This window comes from Lepisosteus platostomus, chromosome 17 (genome assembly GCF_059453375.1).
Source record: "Lepisosteus platostomus isolate fLepPlt1 chromosome 17, fLepPlt1.hap1, whole genome shotgun sequence".
NCBI lineage: Eukaryota > Metazoa > Chordata > Actinopteri > Semionotiformes > Lepisosteidae > Lepisosteus > Lepisosteus platostomus.
In genome coordinates this window covers 5,728,968-5,753,382 of record NC_142627.1, presented here as the reverse complement: position 1 = coordinate 5,753,382, position 24,415 = coordinate 5,728,968, and the positions used below count along the sequence as shown (strand labels likewise).

The 24,415-nt window shown below is 46.5% G+C and overlaps 1 protein-coding gene across 3 annotated transcripts in view; it reads left to right on the top strand.

Moving 5' to 3' along the window:
* The window catches only part of arfgef3 (ARFGEF family member 3), a 54,083-nt gene extending 39,052 nt beyond the window's left edge, over positions 1-15,031 (top strand). For 2 of the 3 annotated variants that reach the window (XM_088609548.1, XM_088609546.1), the window contains exons 25-34: positions 690-793; positions 1,556-1,700; positions 1,883-2,011; positions 2,864-3,040; positions 3,476-3,590; positions 4,040-4,142; positions 6,252-6,383; positions 9,311-9,441; positions 11,000-12,221; positions 12,605-15,031. In XM_088609548.1, the coding sequence (XP_088465674.1) occupies positions 690-793; positions 1,556-1,700; positions 1,883-2,011; positions 2,864-3,040; positions 3,476-3,590; positions 4,040-4,142; positions 6,252-6,383; positions 9,311-9,441; positions 11,000-12,221; positions 12,605-12,796 (2,450 nt within the window). In that variant the 3' untranslated portion in view covers positions 12,797-15,031. The remainder of the gene's footprint in view (positions 1-689; positions 794-1,555; positions 1,701-1,882; positions 2,012-2,863; positions 3,041-3,475; positions 3,591-4,039; positions 4,143-6,251; positions 6,384-9,310; positions 9,442-10,999; positions 12,222-12,604) is intronic. The other variant, XM_088609547.1, reaches the window with a different exon arrangement.
* Positions 15,032-24,415: the final 9,384 nt, after the last annotated feature.

Genomic DNA, 24,415 nt, shown 5'->3' with positions numbered 1-24,415 from the left:
GGACAGTCCCCGTGTAGCTGCACTCTGATGAGTTCTGAGTAATTTACCTTCTGTCCTTCTCTCGATGTGACGCACAGCTGTCAAGGAGACGGCTCTTGATAGTACACCCATCCTTCGGTTTTACAAGCGTAATTTGTTCCTCGAAAGCAGTTTGGAAGGTAAAAAATTCCTAAACCCAACCAAAATTCCCATTACTTTATATGTAAAATTTTCCAGATCATTCGTGAGGTCTAGAGAATCTCTTTTACAATAACAGAGCACTGAATCATCAAAGAAAGATCAGCACAGCTGGTTTATGGTAGTTACTCTGTTTACCCCAGTACAGCGGTTAAAAAGATAACTAGAAAGCACATATAAAATGTGGAACAATTCTAAGAACACAGTCACCACATTGAGGAACTGTGTGGTGGGTGGTCATGCTATGAGTACTGTATCTAATGTTGGACTGCAATGGAGACACCTTTGTTATAGCAAGCTTTGTAACTGAATAACAGGTATGATAATGCATTCCCTGCTACAGTGAAAATGTCTGCACCAGGCGTTCTTCAATCAAGGGATGGGTGTACTGTTAGAGAATTGTGACAGTTGTCAGGAATGCTGATTTATAGCTTCAGGCTCTAATTCGATCAGGCAGATTTTCATACCTGACGTGACACTTGACTTAATCCCAGTTCCTCCCCTTTTCCCAGGAGAAGTGGACTATAAGGAGATTGGAGACTGTGTCCAGGCCTCAGGGTACAGCTCCACCGACCTGTGCCTTCCGGCGCTGGATTACTTACGGAAGTGCTCCCAGGTAAGGGCAGAGGGTCCTTTCATTTGTGTGCGCCGGCACATCTGGGGAAAGCTGAGAGAGACGGGCAGAACCGTCGGCACTGTGGCGGATTCGGACGGCACTAATCCTGATCCCAGCAGCAAGGGTGAACCGCTCTCCCAGGGATTGGGGGAGGGAGGCCCGGGCGTGGCGGGATGAGTTCTGTTTCCAGACGGCCGGTCTCTCTCACTCACTTATCTTGACGAAAACCGCCCAGACGGGTACCGGGGGCAGTGGGAGGCGAGAGGGGTCACCTGGCTAGGTCTCGCTGCAGTGAGCCTCGTGGCATCCGCTATGCAAACTGTAAGGACAAATGCCTGGCAAAAAAATATTGCACATCAGCGCTAAACTCTATTTTCCAAATCCAAAATAAAAAAATAACGGAGCCAAGGAAAATCTGACCCTGTTTTTTGCCAGCAGATTTATTTAAACCTCTGCTCTACGTAATGAATATCTTTCGACATGGGAGCTGTCCAGCTGAAATCCGTGCACCGTGGACCCTACCTGAAAGGGGGGGTTGTATTTTGTGACCTCCACCGAGATCTCCTGCGAGATCTGCGATCCCTGCTCCTGCAGTGTGGCCAGGCAGGAGTACGCCAAGCAGGGCGCATCAGCAGGGTGCCAGGCAGCTGCCAGGACAGCTAACCCATCCCTTAAAACACAAAACACGAATGACATTTCTTAGGGATATTCACCATCCCAATAAATCCCAGAAAAAATAAATACTAAAAATAAATATTGCAGCTGCTGGCCAAGATCTACAAGATGCCTTCTAAGCCGGTGTTCCTGGGCGCCCGGCTGGCCAGCCTCCCTACGAGGGCGCAGGAGAGATGCGCCGGCAGCGACGACGGCATGGACTCCATCCTCGCGGAGTTCGACGACGAAACAGGTGTGGAAACTTCACCTTCCGGCACACAGCTGCCCGTTCGGCCATTTTAACACCTGCAGGGCTTTGGTGGGCCCAGAAAAAGTCTCGGCAAGAAAGAGCGGGACGGTTTTGAATTCATTCCCGCCTGAGCACCCGATCAGCCCGAAATGGGGACGTTGAACAGAACCTGCTTTGCTCTGCAGGGCTGATCCAGGTCTGGATCCTCCTGCTGGAGCAGCTGACGGCCACGGTGTCCCACTGCCCGCGCCAGCACCAGCCGCCCACCCTGGAGCTGCTCTTCGAGCTCCTCAGGGAGGTGACCAAGACCCCAGGCGAGTGTCGGCCCGCGGCTCAGCGGGCGGCGCTTTTCAAGACGTGCCCCGTCGTTTCCCAGTCGGGAAACGGGCTTGGGCCCGTCGTGCGTTCGGCGACCTGCGGGAATGGGCAGGCGTCTCTGGCCAGCGGATGACTTTCCGAGATCACGAGCCAAGCAGGATGTGATGTGGATATTGTAGAATCAGCAAATTGACTCGGGTTCCGTCGGGAGTGTTTATTGTGTAGGAGCAAGCACTTGGCGGGATAGCAAAGTGGAGCTCAAACGGCAGTGGATCTTCCCAGCATGTATATAGAATAATGAGCTGGTTACAAAGTTCTTGTCGTGAGGGTTGCTAAGCAGCAGAGCTCGATCCGTGAGAGGACGAGTACAAGAATGAGACGCACAAGAGTGCAGGTGTCGCGCACACGGGATCAGGGCAGAACGCCCAAGACGTCAAGGCCACGGTATTTACTGAACTAGAAACTTAGACTTAACGTGCTAAAAACTTTTTGCACTCTTTATTACCTCAGATGTGAAGTTTTAAGGTAGAATTATTCATTTGAATTAGATCATTTGGCTTGGCTGTAAAATTATAGATGCAGCACATTACGTACGCGAAGCTACATGTACATAGTTACATTGGCTAAATGCATAGTGCAGCCATCAAGTGCAGGATTCAATGTGCAATTAACAGCACAATGCATGATTTCCAAAATTACAGTATCATATAGGTTAACAAAAAACAGCCAAGTGATTCATAGCTGTAAGTATGGAGCTGAGCGACTCCTGGCTGCCTTTTTTCTCTTCCTTGCCCTGTTTGCTGTTTCAGCTGTTTTCTGAACGGAAGTCTATTCTGTTCTGTTTCCAGGACCAGGGTTCGCCATATTCTCAGTTATCCAGCTGCTCCTACCTGTGATGTCACTCTGGCTGCAGCGTAGCCACGGCGACCATTCCTACTGGGATGTGGCTGCCTCCAACTTCAAGCATGCTATTGGCTTGTCCTGCGAGCTGGTGGTGGAGCACATTCACAGCTTCATCCACTCTGGTAAGGAGCTCCTCCAGGATGTAATATGATCCATATTCTCCCCAGGATTGTGCCTCTTGACAGGTGTGCCCTGTATCTTACTCGGCATACCAAAGACTACAAAGGTTACTATTCTGCCCATCTGATTGATTGCTAGTAGCTAACTGATCTGACAATCTTATCCAGCTGTTTGTTAAAAGAAACAGTGCTTTTGGCTTTGACAGCATGCCTGGGTAGCTTGTTCCTGACCTACCTGGAGGAGAAACAAAGCCCTAGGGAGTAGCACACAACTGAAGTTTTCAAAACTGCAGGTTTTGATACAGATTGATGAAGCAGGAAAGCACAACAGTGTGAATCTAGAGTAAATAATATTAGCACAATGCCAATTTATTGGAAATAATTATGAAATTAGCCTTTCAATTCCTAGCCTGAGCTGCTCCTCTCCTTTCGCCGCAGATATCGGCTATGAAAGCACGATCAATCTGATGCTGAAGGACCTCTTCAAGCTCTTGGTGGCCTGTGTGGCTGAGCCAGCAGAGACCATCTCCAGAGTGGGCTGCTCCTGCATCAGGTGAGCGTATGTCCTGGTTCACCAGCAGTTTACTGCCTCCAGGCCTTGCAAGAGTTCTTCACAGGACCAGCACCCAGCTGCTGTGATACTGCTCGTCCTTAAACTGAGCCATCATGGGTTTCTCCACTCAAGAGAACCATGGGCAGAGCTTCCAGAAGGACACTCTGCCATTATGACAGTTCATTTCAGTCTCTCCTCTTTAGGGCTGTGCTGCTTTTTTAGGTACTTGAGCAAATTTAAACAAGGCTATTGTCCAATGTACCCAGAAAAGAGGCTTTGTCAATTCTTGCTTCAGCGGGTACAGTCTATACTGTAAAAAGAAAGCTCAGTCCCCAAGTGCCTCTTCTGCCATGTCACGAGGGCTCAGAATGAGCGGAAGGGACTCTTTCCTGAAGCCTGTGTGTGGTGCTGCCCGTGCGTGTGAGAGGTGAGCTGTGGTGTCGTGGCAGGTATGTCCTGGTGACTGCTGGCCCGGTCTTCACCGAGGAGATGTGGAGGCTGGCCTGCTGCGCACTGCAAGATGCCTTTTCAGCTACCCTGGAGCCCGTCAAGGTAAAGAGTCCTGTTATACCCATGGGTTTCGCTCAATACTAATAATACATTGTAATTTTATATAGCTCCCGAGAGGAGGTAACAGAGTTACTCAGTTGAAAATGAGGGTTTGAATCCAGAAGAAAAGCAAAGGTGCAGACACAGAACCAGTTAAGTAAAAGCCCCACTAAAGAGGTTTTTTTAGTCTAAATTGGTAGAGCTCAGGGCAGGTGACTCTCTGATATCCTTAGGGATTGAATTCCAGAGTTTGGGGCATACTGGAATAAGAAGTTGTGATGTGGGGAGTAGGACAATAGTAGCTCAGACAGTAACTGTGGTGCCAAGCCATACAGAGCCTTATAGGTGAGCATGAGGATTTTGAAGTCGACATAAAACCTTACAGGAAGCCAGTGTAAGGACTCCCGGACAGGAGTATTGTGATCATTTGCACTAGACCTAGTCAGGATTCTGGCTGATGAATTCTGCTCATACTGTAGTTTGTTCAGTATGGATTTAGATATCCAGAGTGTAGAGCATTACAATAATAAATTCAAGAGAAAACAAAAGTATTGTCCAGCTTTTCAGCAACAGCTAGCAACAGCATCGGACGTAGTCTGACAATATTTCTGAGGTGGAAGAATGATGTTTTTACAATATATTGCACAGAGGGGTCCAACGTCAAGCCTGGATCAAATATCACCTGCAAGCTATTCAATTTAGATTGAAACTCAAGTGCAGTGTCATCCACAGATCAGATTATGGCATTGGCTTTACATAGTTAATGGAGGGTGGTGAGAAGCAAGTCTTGTCACTTTAAATGAAGGAAATTGTGAGTCATCCATGTTTTTATGTCAAAGATGCAGTTAGAGACAGCCACTTTAGTGTCAGTTTTAGTATGGACATAGATTTGAGTGTCATCAGTGTAGAATGTAATTTAGACACAAATGGAAACGTAAATATTGAACCGTAGAGGAGAAGCTGAAGAGATTGTGAGTCCATCCCTTATCAAAAAAACACATATTCCTGGCTAGGACACCAGCAGCTCGGAGTCTAATCCAGTGGCGTAGGGCAGGGATGAGCAACCATAATCCTGGAGGACCAATGTGTCTGCAGGTTTTCATTCCAGCTCGGCACTTAACGATGCACACTTTTATTATTGGCTTAATGGGATCAGTTTAACAGCTTCGGCTTCACTATTGCTGGTACTTCGATGAGACCTTGACAGCCAGCAGGAGTAGGACTGCCCAGGTCTGATATAGGGCTTAAAGGAGTCCCACACCCTGGACAGGGTACTTAACCCATCACAGGGCTCGCACACAGGGAACATTTAGAAATGCAAGTTGGCACAGCCAGCAGATCCAGAGAACATGCAGACTACACAGGAGCTGTCTCAGAAAGGAATTGAACCCAGGTCTTCAGTACTGGCCACTAAACATGAAACAGCTAAATTCAACTCTAGGTTTTTATGATCTGGTCTCCCTCATTCTCCTTATTTCAGAGAAATAAATTCTAAATGCTCTGCCTTCCATATGTTAAGCGTTTTGAGATCCCCTGAGGTGCAAAATGTTATATAGATGCAGGGAATGCTTATACTTTTCGAGTGCTGCTTGAAGTGCCTGTATTTTTCTACACCACCCAGGTGAATGGAAGTGAGTGAAAACTAATCCTTTTATAATCTTAATCCCGCAGCTGTTTCTTTAGCAACAGGACAAAAAATGCCCATCCGGAATAAAAACAATATGACGCTCTAATAAACATACCAGATTTATATCCATCTCCTAAATGTGAACAAATTAAGAAAAAGAACAGTACTTCCTGTACAGGGAGATACTCGAGCAGGACTGCTGGCAGTTTTCAATAGGACCTGAACGCTAATCGTAAAAGTTCAAGGTACAAACTGAGTTTTTGTACATGGCTTTGAATCTAGTGAGGGGCAACAAGGGCAAGTGAGTGCGAAATACAAAGGGTATTTCACCTTTTTCAAGAGGGTGACATTACTTTGGGAACATGATCACTGTGCAGAGCCGTTACACAGATTCTCTTGGGAGAGAAGTAGAGTTCCCAGTCGCAGTCTGTGCTGGTTGACCTGCAGCGCAGTCTCAGCGTCTCCTCCTCGCTTGTGTCTTGCAGAACCTGCTGGCCTGTTTCCTCAGCGGCTCAGACAGCTTCACAGGGGACGCCTGCGAGGTCAAGGTGGCGGCTCCATCCCACTCTGCCTCCGCAGAGGCCGAGTACTGGAGAATACGAGCCATGGCTCAGCAGGTAGACACCGGGGCTGTGTTCAGACACTCAGTACTGGAGGATACAGGCCATGGCTCAGCAGGTAGACACCAGGGCTGTGTTCAGACACTCAGTACTGGAGGATACAGGCCAGGGCTCAGCAGGTAGACACCAGGGCTGTGTTCAGACACTCAGTACTGGAGAATACGAGCCATGGCTCAGCAGGTAGACACCAGGGCTGTGTTCAGACACTCAGTACTGGAGGATACAGGCCAGGGCTCAGCAGGTAGACACCGGGGCTGTGTTCAGACACTCAGTACTGGAGGATACAGGCCATGGCTCAGCAGGTAGACACCAGGGCTGTGTTCAGACACTCAGTACTGGAGAATACGAGCCATGGCTCAGCAGGTAGACACCAGGGCTGTGTTCAGACACTCAGTACTGGAGAATACGAGCCATGGCTCAGCAGGTAGACACCAGGGCTGTGTTCAGACACTCAGTACTGGAGGATACAGGCCAGGGCTCAGCAGGTAGACACCGGGGCTGTGTTCAGACACTCAGTACTGGAGGATACAGGCCAGGGCTCAGCAGGTAGACACCGGGGCTGTGTTCAGACACTCAGTACTGGAGGATACAGGCCAGGGCTCAGCAGGTAGACACCGGGGCTGTGTTCAGACACTCAGTACTGGAGAATACGAGCCATGGCTCAGCAGGTAGACACCGGGGCTGTGTTCAGACACTCAGTACTGGAGGATACAGGCCAGGGCTCAGCAGGTAGACACCAGGGTTGTGTTCAGACACTCAGTACTGGAGGATACAGGCCAGGGCTCAGCAGGTAGACACCAGGGCTGTGTTCAGACACTCAGTACTGGAGGATACAGGCCAGGGCTCAGCAGGTAGACACCGGGGCTGTGTTCAGACACTCAGTACTGGAGGATACAGGCCAGGGCTCAGCAGGTAGACACCGGGGCTGTGTTCAGACACTCAGTACTGGAGGATACAGGCCATGGCTCAGCAGGTAGACACCGGGGCTGTGTTCAGACACTCAGTACTGGAGGATACAGGCCATGGCTCAGCAGGTAGACACCGGGGCTGTGTTCAGACACTCAGTACTGGAGGATACAGGCCATGGCTCAGCAGGTAGACACCGGGGCTGTGTTCAGACACTCAGTACTGGAGGATACAGGCCATGGCTCAGCAGGTAGACACCGGGGCTGTGTTCAGACACTCAGTACTGGAGGATACAGGCCAGGGCTCAGCAGGTAGACACCGGGGCTGTGTTCAAACACTCAGTACTGGAGGATACAGGCCAGGGCTCAGCAGGTAGACACCTGGGCTGTGTTCAGACACTCAGTACTGGAGAATACGAGCCAGGGCTCAGCAGGTAGACACCGGGGCTATGTTCAGACACTCAGTACTGGAGAATACGAGCCAGGGCTCAGCAGGTAGACACCGGGGCTGTGTTCAGACACTCAGTACTGGGGGATACAGGCCAGGGCTCAGCAGGTAGACACCTGGGCTGTGTTCAGACACTCAGTACTGGAGAATACGAGCCATGGCTCAGCAGGTAGACACCGGGGCTGTGTTCAGACACTCAGTACTGGAGAATACGAGCCATGGCTCAGCAGGTAGACACCGGGGCTGTGTTCAGACACTCAGTACTGGAGAATACGAGCCATGGCTCAGCAGGTAGACACCGGGGCTGTGTTCAGACACTCAGTACTGGAGAATACGAGCCATGGCTCAGCAGGTAGACACCGGGGCTGTGTTCAGACACTCAGTACTGGAGGATACAGGCCAGGGCTCAGCAGGTAGACACCAGGGTTGTGTTCAGACACTCAGTACTGGAGGATACAGGCCAGGGCTCAGCAGGTAGACACCAGGGCTGTGTTCAGACACTCAGTACTGGAGGATACAGGCCAGGGCTCAGCAGGTAGACACCAGGGCTGTGTTCAGACACTCAGTACTGGAGGATACAGGCCAGGGCTCAGCAGGTAGACACCAGGGCTGTGTTCAGACACTCAGTACTGGAGGATACAGGCCAGGGCTCAGCAGGTAGACACCGGGGCTGTGTTCAGACACTCAGTACTGGAGAATACAAGCCATGGCTCAGCAGGTAGACACCGGGGCTGTGTTCAGACACTCAGTACTGGAGGATACAGGCCAGGGCTCAGCAGGTAGACACCAGGGCTGTGTTCAGACACTCAGTACTGGAGGATACAGGCCAGGGCTCAGCAGGTAGACACCGGGGCTGTGTTCAAACACTCAGTACTGGAGGATACAGGCCAGGGCTCAGCAGGTAGACACCTGGGCTGTGTTCAGACACTCAGTACTGGAGAATACGAGCCATGGCTCAGCAGGTAGACACCGGGGCTGTGTTCAGACACTCAGTACTGGAGAATACGAGCCATGGCTCAGCAGGTAGACACCGGGGCTGTGTTCAGACACTCAGTACTGGAGAATACGAGCCATGGCTCAGCAGGTAGACACCGGGGCTGTGTTCAGACACACAGCTGACCCTTTGAGGGAATCTCCTTAAGCACAGAATTTTGTCTGGGCATTTTGGAGAGTTCCTGCATATTTGATTTTGTCTGTCTTCCCATATACCAAGGTTCACAGTTTGCAGTCATGGAAGATTGGTGCACATATCTCACGGTTTCCTTTTCTGCTTTCAGAAACAACCTTGTGCTCTACAATCTCCCCCCTTCTCCTCGTGTGCGGCCAAAGGAGTATGAATATTCTGCAACTTTTAGTTTTGTTGTAGATTTGTAGATATAGTGAGGGTGTCTGGAGAGGTTGTCATGGGTTATTGGCCAGAGTTTCAAGTTGCACAGTAACAGTTAATATTTCAGAGAACATAAATAGATAGATACGGGCGTTAATTAAGCGATGATATCATTTCCCTGCATGTGCACTGCGTGTGTGGGGTCTGTGTTCTCACCATGCTTTCTCCTTATCTCGCTGAGTAGGTCTTCATGCTGGATACACAGTGTTCCCCAAAAACTCCCAACAACAAGGAGGGATTTGAGCACGCCCAGTCCTGCGTGCTCATCATCGAGCTGCCCCCAGATCAGCAGTCCAACGGGCACACGCAGAAGAGGTGAGCGCACACACGCAGGTGGGGGGGCTGCAGGGCACTGCGGGGGGCCGCGTGTTCTCTTCTGCGAAGTGCTCTCTCAGTGGTTCAAGGCTGGGCTATCTCCATCTTGTGAGATTTTCATTTCCTTTTTATAATTCCCAGAGGAGAATCTGTTCCAGTTTTGCTGTGAGAAACTAGTTAATCATTTCGCTGCGGGAGAAACTGCTGCCACCTCCTGCCATCATGCAAGAGGTCATAGGAGCGTTTAATAAAGATACTGAGCACATCGCCTTTAATCCGTGTTTTAAAATACTGGATTTTTACACCACTCTGTCTTGACATCTGTAGCTCAAGGTTAGTTGTATAGGATGACAGTTGTTTATCCTTCACGACGCAATATTTCACCATTTGTTGTGTTGTTGTTTTTTTCCAATCATGCGGAACATGCAACAGGAAAGTGGGGTAAGGTCTCTGATTTGAATTTGTTTTTCCAGGCCATCTTGTAGATATCTTTACCAGGATTAAAAATACGGATCAGCTGGGACCACAAAAATGTGATTTTTAGCCATTTTGATCGAGCATGAGTTTGAAATCTCTCCCTACACTGAAAACCAGGCTGTTGTGTGTGACTCATCTGGAAGTGTGAGGCCTGATACCATACAGACCCAAAAAAAGAAAAAGAAATGACTGTAAACAGCACGTTTTGAATATTGTACTTGGGGAAGCATGTATTCTTTGAAATAAACCAAAACAAGTAAATAGAGGAAAACCCCAAAGGTCTTGGTGCTGCCCACTGTGTGGAGCCTTGTGTTAGGCCAGGTGTGAAGGTTTCATTAGCAGATCCCAGATTAAGGGAGAGACTGTTCTCAAGTCTGTTTAGTAACAGTACCTCAGTAACCAAGATGTTATAGTAGCCTGATCGTGATGAAATAACGATCTATGCAGCAATTTCTGCTAACCTGGAAATGTTAGGAAGATGGAAAAAAGATTCAAACGCAACAGCATGGTTTTTAATTTCCATCCAGGGTTGCATTTCAACACCATTTACACCAGCACTGAGGTCACTCACTGTGCTTTGCGTAGGTGCTGTGGGGAGCCAGTATGTATAATCTCTGCTTCATCATGTCTTAGCTTAAGAAACATCTCTTGCATCTTTGTTCATGTCAGACAAATATGCTCACATGTGCATCAAAATACATTCAACGCTGTCAAATCCGTGGTCAAGGATAATCCGAGAATCCTAATCCTTCATCTAGATGTTATTTCTGCTTCTTTTACATGACGGCTAATATATCCTGAGTCAGTGCTGAGGTTTCCATACAAAGAGTGTTTTGCTTTTTAAAACTACTTTAACAGAATGATATTCAAGAAGCACACTTTGGCGTAGTGAAGAAAAACAAATATAAGATTTTATTCTTTGAAAGGTCGACCGTGGAACATGTTGGATATTGATGTTTGCTTGCTTAGATTAGCTGTCGTTAGTCACCACTGGTTGACTTGATGCACAGAATCACGCTGTGATATGAAGTGAAATCACAAATTGTCTTTATTTGAAAAAGAAAAACCATTTTCTGTGCAGGATCCCATTCCGCACCATCGTGGTGAGCCTGTTGTCCCATCAAGTGCTGCTTCAGAATCTCTATGACATCCTGCTGGAGGAGTTTGTGAAGGGCTCTGCCCAGCCGGACAATCAGGAGAAGGCCACCCCCGTGTCAGAGCCCAAGCCAGCTGGCTTCCTGCGTTACATTTCCATGCAGAACTTGGCCATCATCTTTGACCTGCTGCTGGACTCCTACCGGACTGCGCGCGACTTCGACACCAGGCCGGGGCTGAAGTACCTGCTGATGAAAGTGTCTGGTGTCTGTGGTGCAGCCAACTTGTACCGGCAGTCTGCCATGAGCTTCAACATCTACTTCCAGGCCTTGGTCTGTGCCATTTTGACCAATCAGGAGAACATCACCGCAGAGCAGGTGAAGAAGATCCTCTACGAGGAAGAGGAGGGTAGCTCGGACTCCTCCCAGCAGTGCTCCTCGGAGGATGAAGACATATTTGAGGAGACAGCCCAGGTCAGCCCCCCGCGGGGCAAGGAGAAGAGGCAGTGGAGGGCCAAGATCCCCTCCCTTAGCAGCCAGCCTGTGAGCAGCGTGGACTGGGCCTGGCTGGTCAAGCGTCTGCACAAGCTCTGCATGGACCTCTGCAACAACTACATCCAGATGCACTTGGATCTGGAGTGCAACAGCGACGAGCCCCCTGTGCTCAAGGGGGACCCCCTCTTCTTCCTCCCACTCTTCCCTTCTGAGACCTCGACGCCTTCCACGGGGGGCGTCTCGGGCAAGGGTACCCCGTCAGAAGACGGGTTCCGGTGCCATGCGGCCGAGACGCCCTCCGACGAGACCCCGAGCATCGGGCAGAGTGCCGGCTGCCTGCCGCCCTTGAAGGGGGACCGGAGGGACCCCAGCAAGAAGAGGGAGTGGTGGGAGAGCGCCGGAAACAAGCTGTACACCATCGCCACCGATAAGACCATCACCAAGCTGATGATCGAGTACAAGAAGAGGAAGCAGCAGCACAACCTGACCACCTTCGTGAAGGAGTCCAAATGCGACAAGAAGGGGGAGCCCGTCACGCTGCGGGGCCCCGACTCCCCCATCCCACAGAGGCCCCAGCAGCTGGTGGACCAGGGTCCAATGAGGCACTCCTTCAGCGCCGGGCCCGAGGTTCTGAGGCAGGACAAGCGTCCCCGCTCAGGGTCCACCGCCGGCTCTCACAACATCTCCCTGCGCGACTCCGAGGTGCAGATACAGGTACCCTGTGTGCACGTGAGTGTGGAGGCGTGGAGGGGTCAGTGCTGGCGAAACAGAATATTAATATACTGTAAATTTCTAAATTTATTTCAATACTCTGTATAGGATAGATGGATGGGTAGGCACAGGATTTACCACTGTTATTTTTTTCGGGAAAGATATTTAAGATTGAACATTACCTTGAATCTTCTCATTGTACCATAAAGATGTCATCAAAACTTCCTGCACTGATTATGCACTTTGAACAGCAGCGGCTGCATCGCTGTGTGGTCTAAACATGATCCAGCCTCTTCCTGAAATGTCCTTTAACGTGCAGGAGAGTTTCCGAGTCTGTCCAGGGTGGCGCGGTTGGCAGCTGGAGTTTACCTGTGTTTCTGCCCTAGGCGTGGACCAACATGGTGTTGACCATTCTCAACCAGATCCAGCTCCTGCCGGACCCCACGTTCACGGCCCTGCAGCCTGCGGTCTTCCCGTGCGTCAGCCAGCTCACCTGCCACGTGACTGACGCCCGAGTCCGCCAGGCCGTCCGCGAATGGCTGGGGCGCCTGGGCAGGGTTTACGAGATCATTCCATGAGACCTGAGCTGCTTTGAAGGGCGGAGACCTGGAGCTCCACCTCGCCAGGGTTTGGAAAGCGGTTTGGGTGTGTAGCTTTGACTCAGGTGTGAGCTTGTGACTTCGTAGGCCTTTGGAAAGTCATTCCCCATTTTGGAGGAACGTCCGTGATTCTAAATCCAAGAGATCATACGCCATTAAAGAGGATCTAAAACAGCCAACAGCCGTGCCAATGCTTGATTCGATCAGAGGTTTATTTTTTAAGGAACCCTGCGGTCCTCGGATGGCATGTTCATTTGCATGGAGTAAAGTGTGTTCCTGCCAAAGACAGGGGATACCTTAATATTTTCTTGAAACTGTAATGAATTCCCTTAGACTCCCACACCATATTGTGCAGATTTATGAGAAGTTCCCATTTCATCTATAGTTTGGATTAGTTGTGCACATGACACCAAGCCCTTGTACCTGAAAACCCGAGCAGGTGGTTGCAGTTGGCAAATTTGATTGACTGCAACTCACACATGCCCAATGCCCTAATGGTGTTTGGCTAAGCATAGATTGACCCATGAACACAGATTCAGGTCTAGGTCGTCACCCACCGGCTGGGACCAGGATCCCCCAAGCAGCAGCGGAACTGTGTGCTGCCAAGGGTAGGGTGGGGTTAGCTCTGTGACACAGCGCCCCCTGTGGCCTCTCGAGGACCTGCAGGCATGCAGTGCTGTCAGTGAAGGACGCGCCTCTATTCCAATCAGCGCCGGTCCTCTGCTGTGGGCCCCCACTCTCCCCGTGTGTGGTCACACAGTTCACAGGTGAGCCCAAATGGCAAAAACGCACAACTGGCTCTTCCAAAGGGGCAGGGTATAGCAAAAGTAACTATTCTATTATGATTCATATTAATAGTATAAAATATATAAAAGGAGTCAAGAGTAGCCTGGTAAAATCCAAAGGACTCCTGGGGATCAGTATAGGTGCTCCTGTATTTCTGTCCAATTGCTGTTCCATCTGGGAAAAAGCTGATTAGGCAGAATTTCATGAGCCAACAAACGGACCCCATACATTCTTCTAAGAAATATCAAACTGTTACTGGTTTTAAATTGGGTCCATGTTCAGTGTTTTGAAAAGCAACTGAATTTTCTACTTAATAATAAGAGAGATTAATATTGTTTTTTCTAACAGATTTGCACAGTTTATTTATGTGGCAGTGCCAGATTTGCTTGGTAACCCTAACCTAATATATTTTTCTCTGAAAACATTTTAAAAGATTAATATTTTAAACTGGACTCGTAATCTCTTACAGGCAAAGCACGTATTGTGTTATGCCTGAACATAATGCTCAAGACATCGGAGACCTGCATGCAAAGACCATTTCTTGGCAACATGTCACACTGAACACAAAGGGAGTCGAACTGCAGCTCGCTCTGTGACTGTGTGACGGTTTGAGAAAGCTTTCATCTCATTCAGGAGCACGGTGGCAAAAAGTAGTGAAAACGCCAAAAATTTGTCCAGGTGGAGCATTTGTTTTCAAAATGAATGATACCTGATAAATACCAGTGTTTTAATTTGTGCTTATTCAACCCTTTATTGTCTAAATTATTGAAAACTGCACCGATATTTTGTGGTATATATTTGACAATGTCAGGAGAGATCATCAGCAGCATGTCAGTGACACTGTGCACTACTTGCTGTTGTAAGAGGAACATGTATAATCACAGTCATTTTAGAGTTTCTTATTCAGCCCCCTGTGGGCAGTCATGGTACAGGAAAGTGTTCAGTTAACACATCGACCGTGAGAGTGTGGGGCTTGTCCACTTTCTGTCCTGCCTTGCGCGTGTTTGTTCCTGTTATTGTGCGCGTTTGTGCTAATCCACCAGCGTTCCAGATGCAGCATGGGTCTGTTTTCCTCCATGCAGAGCGTCACAGTGCGAGAAGACTGTCACTCCTTCTCAGCATGTTCGTGCAGCTGTTTGTACAGACAAGATCCCCTTCAAATGATCTTAACCCACTTTCTATCAGATCACCCTCTGCTTTGTCCCATATAAATTGAAAGCTTTGATAAAACTACAGATTCACGCTCCCCAGTGCTTTCGGATTAAAACCATGTTCATAAGTACTAAAGACTTTCTCCTTGTCCCGACTCATCCTCATCCCCATCAGCCAGTGGCAAATGTCAGGATCAGAAGACAGCGCAGAGTTTATCACAGCAGGCTGGACAGCTTCTTCCTTCCTGTGACTAACTACACAGCTTTGCAGTGCATGTTTTAAAATCCTCTTCTGCTCACATGGCCAATGAAGCACTTTCCTCTTGTATGTCATCCGCGCACTGTGCCCGCTACAACACTGTCTAGCGCCCAGTGCTGATATTTCAGTTCAAGAAAGTTAGCTTTGGGAGATTAGACTGTGAGGCTTTGCCATCTAAGTTTCCCCAAACTAAAACACCTCGAAGGTTTATGCTACAGAGTAGATCTGTAGAAACATTTTTAAAAGTAGAGGGGGAAATTACATCATGCATTCCTATAGTATTGTGATGGAGAGCAAAAGCCAGAATAAGAACTATATTAGGAATAACTCCTCCTGTATTCAGGTTTTGCAAAAGCAAGTGCAAAACCTAACACAACAGAGACAGCAGGTCCCATTCTTTATTGCCACATTTTGATGAATGACAAAGACTTACACTTGACAGGAAGGTTTTGGCTGGGGTGGTATTTTTATCAGCTGTTGTTTAATTGCGGGATTACCAAAGCCTTTTAAATAGTTCAGATTTGAAACATGGAACGAATGCATTTTATTTAATAAAGAAGAATTAAAAGGTAAATATTTTAGTAATACCATACAGTACTTGCTTTTTGGATACTTTTGATTACATCTAATTACCTAAATTGGGGAATTTTTGCGAGTATTGTTTTTGAGCAACCTTTTGTGTCTATCATATTCTCCACACAGGAGCTTGCTCGACCCAGCAAGGGCCATTGCCCCTGACACACCATCTGTGTCCCGCTGTTTGTGTCTCAGTCAGTGCCCTTATGCCCGGTCCTGCTGCTCCAGGCCAACACCAACATCTGGAGGCTGAGTGGAATCACACCACCCCTTTGAGGGGCTGATGGTGGATTAAAATAGCAGCACAGTTTTGCACAGGTTACCTACAAAAAAAGGTCATTTTAATTACCAGCAGGAGGCTTGGTTCAGGTCTGGCAATGGAGCTGCTCTGGCCCCTGTAGTTCTATTTGTTAGCACCCCTTCAATCTCTGCAGATCCAAACCACCCTCTTACTTTACTACAACAGCGTGGGTCCGGCTTCCTGCAGGTGAATTCATCTCCTCATTCATATTCTGTGAAACTGAAAGCAAATATGAGAGAAGAGGGTGGTCTATCTTGCTAAAGTTTTTTTTAACGTTAGATAGCCAGCATTGTGCTCTTGCTTACTCACGTGCTGTGAAACCCTTAAGGATGAAGACAGCAGCTTGCGTGATTAAACCGTGTGTTACCACAGCAACACTGCATCACCGACAGCAGCATAGATGTGATGTCAGAAGTCTTCGATCACAACCTGGCCTGTTGGGGTTGTCCCTTAAAGATGAGTGTGGACCTCAGTAGAACTTTTTTGCATTTGAGACATGGATGTAAAGCTGTTTTTTTTCCTGAGAAACAATGTAAATATTTTCTTACGTGCAGTGTCCAAATGCATTTTATTCCTTGTTTTCAGTATTTACCCCACCTGTATCAGTTGTGCCAGCATCCTTTTATTCTCCGGCTAGCCTTCGTTTGCTCATCCGTTAGGGGAAAAAAAAGACCAAAGATTTGGCCGTTGGTGTAAGTAGTCCTGTTGTACGTTTTTTTTAATTTTGCTCTTTAAATCCCAAGTCACGTTCGGAGTTGTAGTTAAGAAAAGGTCAAAACAGGTTAGCCGTTGGCTTGGGGAACAGGGAGGGTGTTAGCAAAGCCGGAAGGGTTACTCCTGTGTCTCCTCTTCCTCTCTGAAGGCCTTGCGAGAGCAGGCACTGCCTGTTCTTTCACTGAAGCCTTAGTGCTCCTCAGATCCACTGACCCTTAATCCCGCTGGCGAAGGATCTAGCACTGAGGTACTGTTCTGGTCAGTGACATTTTGTTTTTTTCACAAGTCTGCCATTGATTTCTTTGATGGAAATGATAATGTCTCCTGGACATTCATCTGAATTGATATCAGAACATTTCTTTAGTGCAAGGGGTCATTGTTGCAGTGGCTGTTGATGCACATTCATTCAGTTGTACTGGAACAATCCTCTTATGAAAACAATGGCTTTGCTCTACGGCTGCTGTCACATACTGATAATGACCCAGAACGTGCTCTTTGGTGTTCAGGTTTGGTGCCCAGCTAGCTGATCTGGTCAAGCACAGGGTTTGTATGAGTGTCAAACCCTGCTGGTCCAAACTGACCAGTGCCCTTATCCAGGAGCCTTTCTCTCTGCTGTAGGATTGAATATGCTTGGTTATTTTTCTATTTCGATTTTCAGGAGTACTAGTAAAAGGCTAGATTATTTTTTCATTCTCTAGTAATGCCATAGTCTAGGATGGTTTCCTTCACAAAGGACAAATACAGGGGCTAATGACAGTTCTAAAGAAGGATGCAGAAAGTCTAGACTGAATTATTAGACAGAGGTCATCTACGTGTCGTTTACAAATTTGCTGGCTGTTACAAAAAACATGAAAGCCTTTGATAGTGTTTAAACCACATTGCATGCTAATTAATACGATCTTTTTAAACATTGGTTTCTTAAAAGATAAATGTGGATATGGCACATGGAAAGTTGTCTTATTCTAAGTCCAAACTGCTAATCTTTCACAATCTGGCACCTGACTGAAACCCTTTAATTGTCCCACATTACAACTAATTATCGGTCAGGCCCCCGGCCATAATCTCCTTCATAATTTAGTGACTTGACAGTGCAAAAGGGCTTAATTATTTGATTTTGTTTTGATTATGGTCAAGCAAAATTGGTCTTGTAGACCAATACTATTATCTTGTTTTTTTTCTGAAAGACCACCGAATGACACATGGGACAGCAACAAATAGTAATTTATTTACCTTGTAATGTGCTTAACCTCTAGATTGTTGATTTTCAGCAGCAGTATCATAAGATTGGATATAGAATACTCGGTTTGTTGATCAGGCCCCCGAAAGAAATGTGCACTGATTTATAGCCCATATATCCATGTTTCAAATTGATATCTACCATATGTAAAGACAATTAAGTTTTTTTTTCCAAATTTAGCCCAATGGATGTGTTCAGCCAAAATGAGTCATCTGCCACTCCACAATTACCACAGTGGTCTTTAGGAAATGGAAAAATGTTTTCCACAGGAATCTTTTTAATGACTGAAATTTGTATTTTGAAATGGTGCATTAACCATGTCTATTGGTTGTGCGCTACCACTTCATATGACCAAATATACAATATAGCAAGATGTACATATTGCCTAATTCTGTGAGGAGATTTAACAGTAACAGTCCACAGCTCACACTCAAAATGACACGCAAAACTGGCGCAATACAGAGACACATTTTCTTCATAACTGAGAGGCCAATAACCATGTGGACTGATTTCAAAGCTTCTGCCATTGATCGCTCTAGGGACTTAATTATTTTGTAATATTTTGTTATGTTGCTGCTGAAAATGAGGCATTTGTGTGGCTGATGTACTTTGTTTAAAAAATAATAAAAAATATAATATATTCTGTATAATCCAAAGTGTGTCCTGATTGTAATTTATGTTGAATGTGTTGTAGAATAAAGAAGCAAAAGAAGCTCTCTGTGTCCGTCTGGTTTAATGGGTACGTGCACGTTCTCAAGATAAGCTCTTGTAAGGATACAGAACAAGAGCTGGAATTAGTCATTACACCTACTTTACCTTCTCACTGTGCCAGGACTAGTAGTGATGGGCCTTTATTTAATCAGCAAGTCCGTTCGGAGTACATTCTGATTTCCAATGGCGATCTCCTCAGCAGACTCATGCCACTGTGGCACAGAGAACAAGCAGGTGAAGGAAAGAAAGGAAGAGTCAATAAAACACGAATGCCTGAACGGTGTTAGCACATGTACTCGCCTGAACACACCCTCAGTTACGAAGGTGGGCAGTTTCAGGTCTCATGGAAGATTTTTTAGATAAAAGACTGATATCCATTTTATTCATGCGTATCAAAACTTTCACACCTTCTCCAAGCTCTTTGTGCCTCAAGAGACCTAGATATCGTATTCTTCACCCTAACCTACTGGACATCTTGAAACGATCTCAAGGAGCCCAAGACTGTTAACCCAGACAATACAGTCCAGCAGTCAAGCAGAGCTGCATGATGTCACTGCCTTTCACCATCATTTCTACTCTGTGGGGCAGAGCGGTGGCTCTGTGGCTCAGGATCTGTGCCTGTGGGATGAAGGTTGCCGGCTCAAATCCCACGACCAGCAGAGGAATCCTACTCCGTTGGGCCCCTGAGCAAGGCCCTTAACCCCAGCTGCTCCAGGGGCGCTGTACAATGGCTGACCCTGCACTCTGCCCCCAAGCTTCTCTCCCCCGTCTGTGTGTCTCATGGAGAGCAAGCTGGGGTATGCGAAAAGACAAATTCCTAATGCAAGAAATTGTCTGTGGCTAATAAAGTGATCTTATCTTATCTCTAGTCTAAATCCTCACTTACTACGTTTAAGGTTGCACACATACAGTATTTGATTTACAATCAGCTTCCAATCACATCAGCGTTTTGAGAGCAGATACATTATCACCACTCACACAAGGTTCAGGATCACGAAAAACAATCCTGCAAGCAGAAATATGCATGTGAATTCCCATCCTCCATTTAAACACATTTCTGGTCATTTTTTTTTTCTTGAGATTGCTGCAGGATACAGAGATCTCTGTTCCCCTGCTCCATGGTTCCTGGCAGGCAGGGTGAAGTCCAATGGAATAGCCAGGTCTATTCAAGCCTGAAGACTCAATTGATACAGTAATTATGTGATTTAAGTAATGGATTTGAACACTGGCCCACCTAGGACCTCGATTGGACAGCCCTGTCTGTCTATGTATGATGTGTTTCACAGTCTTGTACCACCCAGATCCTATTCACCTTCATTAACTAGTCTATGTATTTCACTGGAAAAAAAAAAGTACATTTCTGGAAGAGTTTTATAGCAGCTGTATCTTGAGATGAGGTTCCTTTTATCAACAACTAGAAAAGTCTAGTTTAGCCCAAAAAATTATAAATTAATAAGCAGTTAAAATGACTGAGTGGTAAAATTGGAACTAATAAGACCTTGAAAAAAATCCCTGAAAGTTTTTTTTTAAATATGCTTATAGCTGTTCAACACTCAGAAATAAAGTTGTTGATGCTATTGGACGGTACCCTCAATCAAAAGACAGATGGTTGTGTTATTTTCTTAATCTCCCAGTGACCTCCAACAAAGACCAAGCATGCCACAGCAGGTGGATTAAATGTGCCTGCCTCGTTCCGGGTAATATAGGCTGCAGACAGATTTAATCAGAAAGAGACGGAGTGTGGCCACAGCCACACACACTGGGCTACTGATATTATTCCCTTTAATCAAAATTAAACAAATACCCTGCAGCTGGGGGAAAATCACGTGTAACAGCCCCAAGTCACAGTTTTTAGAACATCTGCAGATTTGTCATTAGTAGAGATTTGCACAGGCACTGGCAAGAGAAATGTTTACTAGTTTGGACAACGAAACTAACTGCCCTGACTCAACGCAAAGACCAGGGGCTGGCAGCCTTTCAGCTATGGACAAGAATTAACCTATTCAACCTGCATGCCATCGATAATAATCCTACTTCAATTTTATCAGCTTCTTTAATAAAGATGTAATCTTACCGCTGAGTGTGGCCCTGCTCCTGCTTTCCTCTGCGTCCCCCTGCTGAGTTCTCCAGCCCCGGGCTCGTAGTTTGATAGTGAAAGCAGTACACAAGCCTCTGAGAGCTCTGTCATTAACTGGCACTGGGAGGGACAAAGAACTGCCTTCCACACATGAAGATATCTGTTACTAGAGGTAATTATAGAGAGCCACTTTCTTTGAACAGATTTCACAGGCTGGGATTTCCAACCAGTCACGATAAAGACCTGTGACCTTTCTCCAGTGCCTCAAGTGGGCACGACAGATCTCTAAACACTGAGGTCCACAAGCCAGAGCACTGTAATCCAACGAGCCGCATTTCAAAATCCTCAGCACCCATCTTCTGAAGATCAATTCCATCTCGCAGGTAGCAAAGTTGCCCGTCTGGATAAGAAATAAAAACATGAGACCAAAATACCGGAAATCTCGAAAATCTTACAGAAAATTCTACTGCAAGATCTTACCCATAAATTCCAACTCGGCAACACTGGCCGTGCGATGGTTTGATGGCAGGAAGATGCTGCAAATTGTCAGTAGTCAAGGTGTCAATGTCCCAAATAAAAAATCGCAGGTTTCACAAAAACTGTATTTTATATTTTTATACCCAGGGCATTCACCCTGCAGATGGAGGCTGAGGTTGTTTAGATGCAGTGATGTCAGCCACCAATATTAATATTAATTGCATTAACGCGTTCGTCATTGTCTAGTTAGCAGACGTTTTTTGCCTTTTTCTGACAAAAAGATCACCATTATTTAGACTTCCTTTGCTCATTCCAGTCAGAATTCCCTTGCGTGCCACTCGTGGCTTTTATGGAACAGATCCATGGCACAGCTGTGTGGGGCCTCAGGGTTTGGGATCAGGCTGAAATCAAAAGAGGTTTAGGAGGTCCTGAGCAGCTCAAACACTAGACGGAGATGGCTGGTTCGGACGTGGAACATTACACCAGGATTTCCCCAGAGGCTGTAAGCATCAAGTCAAACAGGGACGCCCAGCAAGCACCATGGTTAGCTGTGTTTCCAGAGGCACACAGGGAGACACAGTGCACATTGAAGCAGCTGCCTTTTCCCAGCTGGGCGTTTACAACAGACACCCTGGGGCTGCGGGTGGACAACAGGTGCAGAACTGGATGCTTCTCTGGTAGCTCCAGGGCGCTGCCCTGCTGGAAAAGGAAACACACTTCTGCCAGACTCCCTCTGGTCTCTAAGCAGTTCAGACCCGGACTTGAGTTCTCAGCTTAGCTTTGGCTGAGCTCTCATGTAAATAGTTAAATGACCTCACACAATAAAACAGTATATGATACATTATAAATCCCTTTTAAGTAGTAAATTTAGGTCTCAATCAAATGATCTAATTATGTGTTTAACTAGACATAATTAAAAGTCCATCTAAAATGTAACATAACAGACAAGCTTGATTCAGGTGCATCTCAAAACCGACCCAGATCTGTGTTTAATCTAGTTATTTGAAAAACTAGAGCAAGTGGGAGTTTAGGCAACAATAAAGAGCAAGCAGACCTCCAGGACCTGAGCATGAACTGTAGCCTGTTTTGGCAGCAATATATGAACATCATTACACAGAACCAGAAGTCACCTGAATCAGACAGGGACAATATTTGACCAAACGGGCTAGGTGGAGTGATTGGCTTCCTTTACTTTTAAAACTTTCTTACTGTACGTTCTTATGAATGTCCTGTACTTTCCCAGCCTGTAAATTTTCCCAGCATGGGAAACATCCTTAACTATTTTTTGTTTCTGTGGTGTTTTATCTGACCTAAAAACTGCAAAGGCTGCTCAGACTGGAATTAGTGGCAATTTCACGGAGAAGACACACACCAAAGCCCATTCTCAGACAGTGCTTCCTGACCCTGTTTGACAGTCCCCCAGGATTACAGCCTGTGAACATTAATAAACCGGGTTATGGCTATTAATAGTTGGTACGCACTGTTTTTGAGGATTCCATACAAAGATGCAAAGAAGGAGATGGAGCACAATGTCTGATTTCAGCGTGGCTGGAAAACCCATCTGGGTCCTGGGTGAGTTTTGCAAAGCCCTGCAAGCACCGAGGAATCTGCTCTGTAACTCACAGCAGCACCAGGCAGAGGTCTTCCTCAACGTTTTTCACTCTTCTTTTTCTTTTGACTTTTCAGCCCTATATCACCATTACATTCCAGGGTATCGTCTCCAGGGGTAATTAGAAATACATTAAAGACAGAGATTCATGCTGTATAACAATCCAGTGATGTCACAGATGTAAATACACATCCAGGTTTGCATCTCATTTAATTTACCAGCAACTCCACGAAGGATCATGATTAAATCTGCCATGTGATCCGTTAGGAAAATTAAACAGCCAGCCCAGAGTCAACAGTCAATAGTCATAGTCCCTCACTGTATACTGTCTGCTTACCTGTCTACAGAACTCAGTCCTGCAACCCTGATTAGGAACAGATTCAACACTTTCTACAAAAACACCCTCAACATTTTCATTTTTGGCAGATCGGATCCTTGTCCCCAGTTAACGTCACTGCCTCAAGACAGACCAGGTTATACAGTATTGAAATAATCCTTCTGCAACAGGAAGAGCATTTTTTGCGAATCCCCGTGTTTAGGTTGCAGTTACCCTTCAGAAATGCCCAAACACCGATCTATTCAATTTACCCATCAGATCTGATTTTTGTGTTACTTTGTGTATGTTTGTATCCGGGGGAAGTCTCAAGCAGCCTCAACAGGGCTTGGGATAGAACACTCTTACTCTCCTTCCAGGTTTGAAAGGGTAACACTTAATTACTTGTGCCAAAAACTTGTGCATGGAATTGCATCGAAGGGCTTTTCATTTCACAAGGAGATGAGCCTAAGGCTCTTTTACAGTAGCCTTGTCATCTCTGGGCAACACAGTGCACCGACAAGCTGCAGTTAAGGCATTGCTTGATTGTTCAAGGACTCTGCACAACCACACACGAAGACCAGAGACGAGTGCCTTTAACACACCCTGCCATGCAACCTGTCCATGTGCCAATCACTTCTCATAACTTTCCATCAGAGGAAAGCTGGTAAGGGGAAAAGAGGACAGGGACTTTATCCTGGAATCACTTATCTGTGGATGGATTTAGGAAGTGCAGCACTTATTATTTGTCTGATGTGTAAAATCTGTGAATCTTCCTTCCTTTGCTTGCATATCATAGTAGGGATTGTCATTTATAGCTCGCATTAGGATTTGTCTGGCACGATGCTGAGGACATGCTGTTTGGCTCCCCTGCTGAAAAGCCAGTCTCTCCCTGTCTTTCTTATAATAACGCCCCAAACTGGCAAGGACTTCCTGTCAGTCTAGTGTCACACCCTCCCCTTTTCATCCTGGGCAAATGAAAATTTCTTACATGTAATCCTGCCAGGATCACCTCTTCATGTCTCGTCGTATTGAATGGTGACATAGCTCCAACAAAAAATCTTTTTGTGATGTTCTTTTAACTTTCAACAACACACACCTTTCTCTTGCCTTTAGTGGTAAGAAAAGCAAGATTTCAACAGGCATCAGAAAAATCGAGAAATGCCGTTAATGCAAGTCCACAATAGTTACCGGTCTTAAAAAATGGGCCTTTCTGCGAACATGTGAAACCCAACGCAAATTTCCCAAAAAACAGGTTTCAGAACTACGTTGTTCCCTTTGTCTAGCTTGTATTCTCCATGTCTCAAACCTGATCTCATCCAACCCTGCTGAAGCGAAGAGACTCCAGGACTAGGAGCTTGGGATAATACAAAGTCTTCCCCACCCC